Raw genomic sequence first — 12,889 nt, forward strand, 5'->3', positions numbered from 1 at the left:
TATTTTGATTATTTTTATTATTTATTATTATAACTATGTAATTAAAATTTCTTAACTGAAAGCCAGATTCCAAAATCTGAGAAAAAACTAATAAATTAATTACAGACATTGAATAATAATTAATAAAATCAGTACACGATATGATAGCAATATTGCACTTTTTTGTTTTAAATATTCCCATTAGAACTAAGTTCAATCTGTATCTTCTTACTCAAATTAATTCTGAATATCCACATTATTTACGTATAATTTTCAGGACAATCTTTATGGACGTTGAAATATACTCGTGAGGAAAGAGGGATGTGTAGGAAAAATAAATATGTTTGATCATAAAATAGAAACACGAACGGTTAGTTACTATTCCTCTTGCCTTAACATACATTGGTGCAATAATATCCCTATTTTATTTTTTATGAGAAATGACAAAAAAGATGTTAAAGAGAAAAAAAAAACGGTAAATATAAAACTTCATTATACCATTATATTATACTTGGAAATATAAGAAATTATATTTATCTTTTAGTTTTTAGCACATAAGAACTGCGTTCTATTTGTAACACATGGTGGATTGATGAGTTTATCAGAGGTCATATACAATAGTGTCCCACTTATCGGGGTACCAATTTTGTCAGACCAAGGTAAGAACATAGCTATGATGGAGTCACAAGGAATATTACCCGTTGCGAAATATTACTCGTGGGGAGTTGCGAAATATTAATGGTGATATGGCCTCGTGGACTATTCGTGAAGTCCTCTAAAACAACTTGTGAGCATTGTATGATTACTTAAAATATATTTTTTAATGATTTGCATTATTCATCTAATCATGCAGTCGTTAATTTACAAAAAAAAATACAATCGTAATTAGTTCCCTTACATTTCTTTTTAAAAAAAATTAATAATGTTGAAAATGATTAGAGTCCCTTAAGAGAGTTTAAATTAGTTTAATTATTTTGGTTTTGTTCACAAGCGCTATATCGAAGAATAGCAAGGAACAACATTGTTACTAAATTTAGTATCGTGGATAAATCAAAATGAATATTGCGCATCAAAACGATCTATTTGATGTTTCGAATCCGGTTGTCTCAATTAATCCTTGATTAAGAGCTGGGTGTGTGGCGGTATGTTGTAAAAATACTATCTTTAAATGTATTTTTTTTTAACTTAATTTTATTTTACTATTATTTTATTTTTGCTCTCTTTTTCTGTATATTTTATTTGAATGAATGCGAGAACACTAATACTTATTGCTGTTAACTGTAGCAGATTGTATTATTACTCTTCAATAAAAGCATTTTAAATTAGATTCGTTGTCAGTACTTATTAACTATTATAATATAACTAATAGTCTTCCTCACAATATTGAAAAAGTATTAATACTTACACATTGCAAATACTGTGTAACTATATTTACGGACTAATACTATCTATTAGATTTCATCATGAAACTGGCTCTAGGAGGTAAATTAAGATATTTATGACAAAACAGTGGTTTAGCATGTTTCAAGGCATTTTTAAGTAGACGACACATCGAATAAAAAAATATGAGGTGACATAAAATTGATTCAATTTTATCCTTCATTTAGCTTTATCATCTCCCATTCGAAATTCCTGAGTTTGATGCACTTAAATCTTCAATTTTCACAACAGGTCGTTACAAATCAACGCAAAATTCGATGTTTTACCAAGAACACACATGTATCGAAACACGACACCGATTATTTTGTAACTCTTGATACCTTGAAAAACAATGAACTAGGGCCTATTTTCCTTATGATACATAAAATCTGATTATAAACGACCACATATAACAACTATTAATTTAGTATATATTGGTACACATTTTTTAAACAAATATATAAAAGTATTTTCATTGTTTTAGGTATACAGAAGAACTTCTTCGAAGAAGACAGGAGGCATAGAAGAAGCACTACGGAGCGAACACACCCTCAAATGATAGTCTATCTTCTTACTGTGTTAAGTTACTTAGTTAAGTCCTGCAGAACCTCATCGTAATGGATTAGAAACAAACCCTTTGCAAGGGCTAGTCATTCAAGGTAATACTGATCGCCGAGAGGAAGAGCTGTGAAGGCAATGCTCAGGTACGAGGAGGTGTAAAAGAGAAAGTGGACAGACCATTTCCTCAGCGCTTACATTAAAGTGCACACCCATATACTAGGCTGCATCATAAATAGTAGTTTAAAAATCGTTATTGCTACCAAAATATTAACTGAAGTCATTATGCCACTGAGCCTCACACCTCATTTATTTTCGAACTTACATTTACACATCGTTTTCGTTAGTACATTGGGACTTCAAATTTCTTAGTTTTAAGTCTTAGTCTTCAACCTAAGCCATCGCAAAATTCCACAATTTTCAAGCTTTATTCAACGTTTCATAAACACGTAGTGCCTAGTTACTGAATTGAATTAGAAATTGGTACTTTTTGTCCCACTGTCCGTTCTAGCCCTTTTGTATAATATAACTATGAGTAGAGACAAGTGCAAGTGTTATTCAGTCTTAATATATTTTTTAACTTGAAAATTATAAAAGTTCCAAATGTTTCAACCCATTAATCTCTTATTATAAAACTAACAATTTATTCGTGAATAAATAAAATCTTTATAAAATATAAAAATAAGACTAATTCTGTACAACATTGGATTGCATAAAGATCGAAGATTTTGTGTTTAAGATAATTTCTTACAGCTCATAAAAACTGCATTATTTTTGTTAGACACAGAAAATTATTAAGCTTAAAATAAGCCGTTTACAAGTGCCATGATGTAGTAACGAAGAATTGTAAGGATACTGAAAATTAACGTCACACGTGATACGGAATACTAGGCTATTCGTGAAGTCTCCTCAAATAACAGGAAAACTGTCAATCAGAGCCTGATGTAGTTTTCTTTGTAGCACAAGTATTTATATAAGATTACTATCAATACGACACGTGTATCCTTGTAAATTTACAAATAACTTTCTTACCTTGCTTTGTTGTAATTAAATCATTATAGATTTTTTTGGCATCATTCCTAGCATTAGAAACGCCTTTAACTCACACTCATAACTAGAAATAATCGAACAAATGAATTAAGGAGATGTTATGAATGTGGTAATTAAAACTATTGCGCCAAGTTTCATTAAAATTGAAGGAGGCAGGTGTCAAATCAATTTCATTGAGTGATTTCATTGATATGAAATAAAAACGGATTATCATTTTTATTCAATAGCAAAGAAATGTTAAATCATTATATCTTAAATAAATTAAATACGATTTTTTTATGTTGATAAAATAAATATTAAACATATAAATTTTAAAACATTTATTAAATTCTTATAATTTTTTTGTTCACAAATCTAGCTCAGAATGAAAAAAAAAGTAAAGGACAAAACTTTCTTAATGTTTAGTATTCTAGAAACTAGTTATATGACATATATATTAAGGAAATGGTGTCAGAAAATTATATAGATAATTGTTCTAAATTTTTATTCTTTTCTTTATCCAAAGTTAAAATAAGTATTAATTATTTTACCTTTGTAAAAAATTAAATTGTTGAATATTTAAACATACTATAGTATTCTTAACTGTGCTTGAATATAATTCCATATTACTTATCAAACTATAAACACAGATCCCTCACAAGTCAATACTACAACATATAAACCTGATTTATTCAATAGACAATAAAAATTAACCACGATAAGTCACAACATATCACATTTACCCTACGACACAAAACATGCCCTTCAGTTCACATATACAATCACCTTCTACCACAAAACAAATACTGTAACGATTTTCTTGATACTGCAAATCCGATTTTGTCTGTTTTTTTTTAAATTGAAACCGAATTGTGAGCTCCGAAGATTCGTCTAATAGAAAATGATATTTTATTCTTGTAATTATGCCATCAATAAGACCTTTAACGCAGTAGTTCCGCTTAACATGAACTCTTGAAACTACAAAATGAGAATGGGTGGTCCAAAACAACTTAGACTTTTATTTGGAATATTCAAGGTTTTTTTTTTTTCGACCAAGACTCCCATTGGAGTCCTGTACTGTCTAACCATGGTTTGGGGTCAAAGTTTTTTTATTTTGTGGAACCACCACTCAATGAAAAAAGTCAACGTCCCAGGCCGTATTCGAACCTGAACCGCGAATAGACATCAAATTGGTAAGACATCTTAACCACTGAGCTTAACTTTTGAGGTGATCTCTCTCTCTCTCTGAATCATGAATCAGTAATAACTTTACAGGTGTCAATACTAATAAGAAATGGCAGTTTAAGGAAAGATAAAACCGTATGCAGTCCCAGTTATAAAGAAGATGCACTTCTACTAATAATTTGTTTTATTAATAAAACATGTAATTATTTGTAAATTTTTACCCGCCTTTTCTTAACGAACAAGATTTTATGCGACTGTAAATACAGAAATGGCTGTTTGTTTATAATTATAATTAAAGGTTTGAAAAAATATCTAAATGATAAGTGTTAGGTTATATCTGCACAAATCGATAGGGGGTATTTTAAGAGACATTGCGAAACTCATTGAGTACCATTGATTTTAAAAAGAAAAATGTAGACGTAACATTACATAATCAATGCGGTTGAAAACTATTTCAGAAGGGAAACAAGATAAGCGATAACAGTAGGTTGTCCTCAGGTCTAAAGCGGTGGTCATGTTTTGAAGCTACCTGAAAACAAGGTAAGGATTACTAAATATATTTTTATATTAAATATTATAATTTTTTTCACCTGTTTATTGTCAGTCTATCAATACCTTCTTTTTTTTTTTGCTTCTTTCAATTATTTTTATTTATAATAATTTTTATATACTTAACTTTGCATTTTACCTATATTCTTATACCATATTATACTCGCGTATAGTTATCGATCCATTAGTTTTTCATTTTACCATTTACTGTTTTATTGTAAACTTTCCCTATACATTGTTCAATTTTACTTATGTTGTCTTGACTTTCATAATTAGATAAAATATTATTATCACGATAAATAAAAAACGGTGGTTATCAATATCTAATTATTGTGTATGTTTAGGTTTACACTATTTTATTTTATATTCTTCACTTAATTATTTTACAATTACTGTATACAACTACCTTTATTGTATTGATTGTATTATTCTAACTATATTTTCTATCGGTAAATGTTAGTTACGTATTCTATCATTTGATTTATATTTAGTTTTCCTAAATTAGATAATCCTTATAGTTATTATTGTTATGTTTTAAGTCTCTTTCTTGTATTTCGCATATTTTAAATAAAATTATTTCACGTTCAACTCCACTCTACTCTGTATACTTCCAATTTGATTGTTTTGAAATCTATCAAGTGTAACAAGTGGTTGGTCCTGATTTATTCTTTACTTATTTTTTATTATTATTATTTTTATTTATTCCTTCTTGACCTTTGTTTAATATGCACTTACTTCATCATTTTCCGTCTTTTAGTGTTTTAAAATTTTCTTTTCTCGTGTATGTTTTTCTATTCATACCGGTTATTACGTCTGCTATAAACCTAATAGTTTATTAATTTGAATATGGTCAATCATTCGTATATTTAATTTTAATCAATTGTTGGAATTTTTTATGTAATTTTTTTCCTCCATTTGCACTGCTTTGATTTAAATTTTACTATATACCAATCAATTTGTTTTGCGTTAATAAGGAAAAAATATTATTGGCCGTATTAAATGAGTTAATCTCTTTACTTTAGCATGATTTTTGCTATTTCATGTAGTCTATAGGGTCCTAAACACCTCTAATCTATAATTCTACTTTAATTTAAGTCATAGCTTCATTTTATAAATTATAAAAAAAATGCTCTAGACCGTATGCATGTCTTAAAAAAAAGAGGCTACTTGTAAATTAAACCAAATAATATTTTCTCTGAACGGCATTATTAAACGCCACTGTACTCTGAGTAAGTATTCAAACGGTGCATGAATGTTTTCACTCTGTAGGACAAAGGTTCCAACCTCAAGGAAATTTCCGTATTCGAGACGCATACTTAATCAATAACAACTGGTCATATGAAAAAATCAAACGATGGAGGGATTGCTTTGTAAGAGAAAGAATCGATAGACTGCACTAACGATGAACAACCAAGGTCTTAACAAAGAGGTAGTGAAGGCACTGGGAACAAAACCTCCAGTTTAGATGGGTTAGATAAAATGGACGGATACTCTAGGTTTTATTAGGAAATGAGACGGTGAATACCAGAAATCACCTGAATGGAGGTCCTTTATCAGTTTTCCTCTTGGTTCAAGAATTGGAGGATGGAATGAAAATTTAGTTCAATAAAATACTTACCGATCTTTTTTTTTTTTACTAACTATTGCGAACCTCAAATGGACTGGCCTCTCTCCTCATATTTATTAAATCTTTTAAGTTCATATTTACCACAAAAACATCGAGGAGCTACAGCCAGTCATAATCGAAGAAAAGGTTAACATAATATCATATTATTTTAATTTTATTAAGAATTTATTCTTCATAAATGAATTGCGGAAATGTATTGAGGAAACTCTATAAGTAGGCATTTGGGCGATATCACGATTTTTTCAGATGAACTACTTCAAATGTCAAGTAGTATTTAATCAATGATATAATGGAGGTTTCAAGTCATGCATTTGGTGTCATCATATTACCAATGTAGTATAGGATTATCTAGGGGTGCTTAATTAACTAAATAATTGGATCATCATCCCATCCCAACGTTTAGAAGCGAAGACAATAGGGATTCATTATGACCCATAAGAATAACCACATTAACGTGAAATGATAAATTATAAGTTTATTTCATTGTTATGCTCCTAGTATTAGTAGATTAGTATTCTCATATTTAACCATTTTGTTTATTTTCAGGTCGTAATTTCTGGAATAAAATGATTTCCTGGCTTTGTTTTCTGGTAACTGTAGCTATGGCAGAATCTGCAAGGATTCTTGCTTTCTTCCCACAAGAAACACCATCGCATCAGTTTATCTTCCGACCAGTGATTGAGGGGTTGGCAAAAAATGGTCATGATGTTGTATATGTGTCTGCCTACCCTTACAAGGAAATACCAATGAACATTACGCAAATTGACTTGTCGAAATATGACGTAAATGATTATGAATTTGGTAGGTCTCAAAATATATCATCTATATTAACAGAATCGCATTAACTCGACTGAGACGAATGTTCTCAAAATAATTGTTATTAAACATTTGTTTTTCAATCATGATTGTTAGTGTAAATTTATAATTGTTAGTAACGGGCCTAGAATTGTTTTATCGAAAAGAGCTTAAATCACAGCAGATATTGCTATATTGTCTGTTGGTAGTTCCATAAACAACTAAAAATGTGAAGAAACATTTTCACAAACAAAGAAAAAAATATAAATTACATTAAAAAACTAACAGAGTAATTTAATAATTATTGATTTTAATTAGTCCATTTTCTATACATAATACATATTCATCTTTATACTCTTCATAAATTAGTCTGGCACCCAGCACTGCTATTCAAGATCCGTAAACTCCTACCCCATACATACTTCCTCATTATCCGTTCTTATTCATCTCTCTTTTCTAAGTCTGCTGGCGTACCTCAGAGTGGTATCCTTGGTCTTATCCTTTATACAATTTTTACAGCTAACATTCCAACACTATCCTCACCACGTATGCTGATGACACATACCTATTATCATTGAATAATGAACCTTCCATTGTATCCCAAGCCCTTCAGTTTCACTTCATCACTTGTAATGAATCATGTCAAAAGTGTAGGATTAAAATAAAGTCTAATAAATACCACCAAAGAAAATTTCTGTTTGTCGTAAACCTATGACTTCCTGCCCTACGCATTTAATTATATCCCATTTATTCCTGTGGAATAGATACAAGGACAGTTACCAAGGACTACATCTGGACAGACAACTGGTTCAAACTAATTACAAAATAGAAATTTACATGACTACAATAACGCCCATCAGGAATTACGGAGTTGAGTTTTATATGGAGCCACAAAACTCAACTCCGTAAAACTATGGAATTCCTCTCGTTTCCAATCAAAAAACCTGCATTAAGTCCTTAGTGCTTCTTACTTAGTCACAAATCAAATCTTTTTTCAGGACCTCAATTTTCTATTTGTTGCCGATAATAATGCAGATAATAACCCTTCCATGAAAAACTTCCTAACGACCCTATCACACTTGTTTCTAGCCTGGCTTTTCCTTCATTATCTGGATAATCCTTTTAGGCGTTTAAAAAGAAGATAGCCTCCAAATCATCTTCTCTAAAAATGTTGTTGGAGTTTTATCAATGAGTAAATTCTCTACATGTATGTACCCATATCTGCACAACTGTACAATTGTAACTGTCACTAAATAAATTATTAAAAAAAAATTTAATAATTAAAGATTGTATAGAAACAGTGCTAATCCGAAAAGAAAACCTGAGAGTTATGTGATAATAGAGTTGGCAAAAGTTCGATATTGAAATTACTAGCTATGCTAAGATCTCGGTTCGTCTTCAAAAGTATATTTTTTTGGTTTGTAAAAACAAATATGACTTAGATAATTCAATTATCAATAATTTAATGGTAAATTAATTAATTATGATTTAAATATAAGTTTAAATTAAACTAAAATTAAATAACAATAGGGAAATAATTAATTGAAGTTAGAAGACTGCTAAACTTGAAAACCTATAAGAGATTTTACAATTCAATGATTCTCAAATAAATTAGTTTACCCAAATACAACTATGATTCCATAAACTACAAATTAAATTATACTTTTCGTTGAGTGTGTATTTTTCTTTAAGATCAAGAAAGTAAAGTTCAGAAAAAAAAAATACCTACCCCAAAATCATCTTTAACTTAACTAGTTCCATTTATTTTTCAATTTCTGTGATCCGAAAATCTGAGGTAGTTTTAATATAGTTGGTCACCAGTGATTTGTTCTAGAAGAACATTAATAGATCTAACTAGAGGGGAATCCTTTTTAGAAACAAGAAAAATGTTTTCAACTAAAATAAAATATAATTTCAGTCTAAACTGTTAATGGTAATAGCTATTATAGATCTATTAATCTAACTAGAGGGGAATCCTTTTTAGAAACAAGAAAATGTTTTCAACTAAAATAAAATATAATTTCAGTCTAAACTGTTAATGGTAAGAGCTATTTAACTAAAGCCAACCTATCAAGATCCCACCAAGGATTTCGTTTCCCATGATTTATAACAATTTACACTTTTCACGTTAAAACCATTAAGCTTTATACGACTATTTCAAAAATTTAAGATTTTTCAATTATATTTTTCAGAGGACATTGATCTGATGGCAATTGCGGAGACGAACCTAATGGTGTATACAAGTGAAATGTATTCGTATGGAGAAATAATGGCTCGATATTATGTCGGTAACAAAGAAGTTCAAGAGTTGATTCACTCAGATCAGAAGTTTGATGCCGTGATGTTTGAATCTTATTTCTATCAGGAATATTTATCAGCGCTTATACATAAATTCAATGCTATTCCTATAGAAGTTATGACACTTGGTAAGATGTAGACATTCACATAACGATGATTTTTATTTTAAGACATACTTTAGACAATGAAATGGGGCTCAGCTTATTGTTTAGGAAGTATCTACAATACAATTAGACAAATAAAAAAGTTTACATTAATTAAAAAGACATTTTTTAATGTTTCGTTTTGATTCGACAATTTGGAGTTAAATCATATCCTAAGTACTGTTTATTTATTATTCTAGGGATTCATTACTTAAAATTCTAATAGTACACTTACCTATAAAAGTATTTATTGTTTATTATAGTTGGTTCTATTATTATTTGTTTTTTTAAATTAATCAAGGTTTTTGCAAATATATGATTTAATAATGCCTAAATATTTATAAATAAATTAACAATAAAGATTGTGATTATAAAAAAACATTTTGTGAATTTTTAATGATCGTGCTGCTTTATTGTTAAACATTATTTTGTTCCTGAGATGATGGTCGGGTGGTGCGGTCAGTAAAAATACATAAATAAACAAAATTTATTTATTTTATATTTCCAAAGTTATTTATTATATGTTATATAATAGGGGGCAGCGGTAGCAGCGTGGTAACGCGCCTGTCTATCTACCTTAAGGTTGCGAGTTCGATCCCGGCCCCATCCGGGATTTTTACCAGCATAAAATTATACAAAAATCACTAGTAGCCTCCCCCGGGCTTTTGTGAGGCCCGTTAGCCAATAGGTGTCACTCACAAAAAAATAGGCGTGGGAGTGACGAAACCACCCTACGAAAAAAACACGTAAAGAAACGTGCGTTTATTAGGAAATACATCGCACAGGGACTTACACTACCATGGTCTGTCACTCATATAATAATAATAATTATATAATATATAATTTACATTTTTTTATTTACTTTATATTATCTTTGAATTAAAGTTGTTATTTCGTTTTGTTTATTCCAGCCGTAATGAAAGCCTGAAATTCTGGTCGAAACGTCGGCACAAATAAATAAGTTTAGTTTTTTTGTTATTTTTGCTAACCGCATCTTTCGACTATCATTAATAATCTACGGTCAACTATTTACACTCATTTTTCTTGTTGGTGTTTGTGACAATTCATATATGTTATTCTATTTTTCTCGGTTACTTGTTTCATGAAATTTATGAAAATATTGGTAAGAATATTTTATGGAATCGCTCGAAAATCTTATTTGTATAATTATAAATTAATTGCAAATATCGCTATTGGAGAGTAAAGTGATATTTGTGGATAATCTAGTTGTTGAAGAGAGACAGAAAATAGGTATCAGCAACCAATATATAACTATGTTTTTTTAAATCGACATTTGGAAGTGTTTCCAACTATAAAAACACGGCTAAACAATTGTTTATTCATTTGAGATAATCCATAAATTAATTTTGGGAAATCGCCTTTCCTACCGGCGTTTGAAAATATACCGAGCACATTCAAATTTCTTGATTTTATCTGCATAAATTACACTGTCACTTGTACAAATGAGTAAATCGTATTTGGTATAACAACTAGTATAATAATATAATTATTTGATATGTTATTCTTTTTATAGGTGATTGTGCATGGATAAACGAAATGTCAGGAATACAGGACAATCCAGCCTACCAAGTTGACTGTAAATCTGGCCTGTCTGGCAATATGAACTTTTGGCAGAAACTGTACAACGTCTATGTTACTACTTTTACTATCTTGAGTAGTTACTATTACTTGCATTATACACAGCAGTCGTTGATGGATTTATACTTTAACTACACCGGATGGGAGAGTCGCCCCTCCATCGACATTCTTTCCAGAAACAGGAGTTTGATCCTCACTAATTTCGATCACGTGTTCGCAGATCCTTATCCAATGGCTCCTCACCGCAAAGACATTGGTGGGATAAACATTAAACCACCCAAACCTCTCCCTGAGGTAATGTATTTTTATTTATTTTTTTCAGTCTGGTTGTAGTAAAGAAGTACATCTTAATTTATATGAAAGAAAGGAATTTACTTGTTTTTAAGCAAAATATATCGATTTATGAATAACTTAAAGTAATAAATATGAAATTATAGTTTTTTTTTTTGAAAAATCTACTTTCTAGAATTAGATGGAGTTGGTAAATTCGTATTCCTTATTAAAAACAATCCATATTGAATGATATGTATTAAGTGTAATATGGATAGTTTTTAGAGAGTACCTACATCTTATGGTAGTAAATGTTAATACATATTCACTAATTAAAGTTAATTAAATCAAATAATTACTGTTTACACACACAACTTGATTTTCAAAACTAATAATTTTTGTTAGAAACATGTAATTTCCTACACACGACAGGATAGCTCGATTGGTCCGTATCTTGAGATAATTTACCGTTTATTGTTTTTTTTTTCAGTTATTTTCTTTACTATAATTTATTTCAAACCAGCAGCTGGCTAGTTTTATGATTAAAAAAAAACCTGCAATCACGCAAATCAGTCACTTGTATCTTTTCGCCTCTCATCTGCTCATCAATAAAAATTATCGGTTGTCTGTTGCTAGGCAACGCCTATAACCAAACAAATAATAACTGACAGCAAATAATTTACAGTACACAATACTATTTATAATTGATGTGTATTGAGAATAGAGGGATTGACAAGAATTATTGTATTATGAAATTATCATAGAAATTAGATATACTCGGATTATTTTTAACTAATTATTGCCAACACAAAATTTTACACATTTTCATGATTTCATCTGCGCTATCTGCACCTCCATAAACTGTACCGTACCACATTTACGTTCCACGTTGTAGTGGATACCACTGTCAGGTTGAAGCCATATAAAATTAGCTATCGTCTAAAGTTATCAATGCTTGTAATATTATAATGAGTATTATTAATGTAGTTTTGATATGACAAATAAGTGAAATGGTATTTGATTTCATCTCTAGTATTTTCTATTCCACAATCTCAGTCATAGATATAATTAGCATTATCAATTTCCTGATTCTAACGTTTAACTTTTTTTTTTAACCATTCAAAATATGGTTCTTGAGAACTTTTTTTACCAAAGCTAGCTTTATACTGCATACCATAATCAAGAACAAGTAAATCAGTAACCCAAAAAGAAGTTCTGCCGTAAATTATTCCATCTGCCATGAAATAGCAGAGGAGTCTCCACAGACTTCCACAATCCGGCAATGTTATTAAAGCAAATACAATTTCAGTTTTTTTTTTTATTATTTGATAGATTTATTTATTGATAGATATTACAATCTGCCACACAGTTGTGGGCAATAGGTAATATTGATAAATGATCTCATACATACTAAAATAAAAAAAAAAAATAAATAACT

At 29.7% G+C, this 12,889-nt stretch overlaps 1 protein-coding gene across 1 annotated transcript in view; it reads left to right on the forward strand.

Annotated features, from left to right (window-relative positions):
- Window positions 1–4,600: 4,600 nt before the first annotated feature.
- Window positions 4,601–12,889, forward strand: part of LOC106687519 (UDP-glucosyltransferase 2) — a 13,621-nt gene continuing 5,332 nt past the window's right edge. Inside the window, exons 1-4 of the mRNA XM_014431448.2 lie at window positions 4,601–4,710; window positions 6,893–7,147; window positions 9,334–9,567; window positions 11,117–11,475. Coding sequence (XP_014286934.1) covers window positions 6,913–7,147; window positions 9,334–9,567; window positions 11,117–11,475 — 828 coding nt within the window. The 5' untranslated portion in view covers window positions 4,601–4,710; window positions 6,893–6,912. The remainder of the gene's footprint in view (window positions 4,711–6,892; window positions 7,148–9,333; window positions 9,568–11,116; window positions 11,476–12,889) is intronic.

This window comes from Halyomorpha halys, unplaced genomic scaffold, assembly GCF_000696795.3.
Source record: "Halyomorpha halys isolate HHAL.00 unplaced genomic scaffold, Hhal_1.1 Scaffold975.1, whole genome shotgun sequence".
Lineage (NCBI taxonomy): Eukaryota > Metazoa > Arthropoda > Insecta > Hemiptera > Pentatomidae > Halyomorpha > Halyomorpha halys.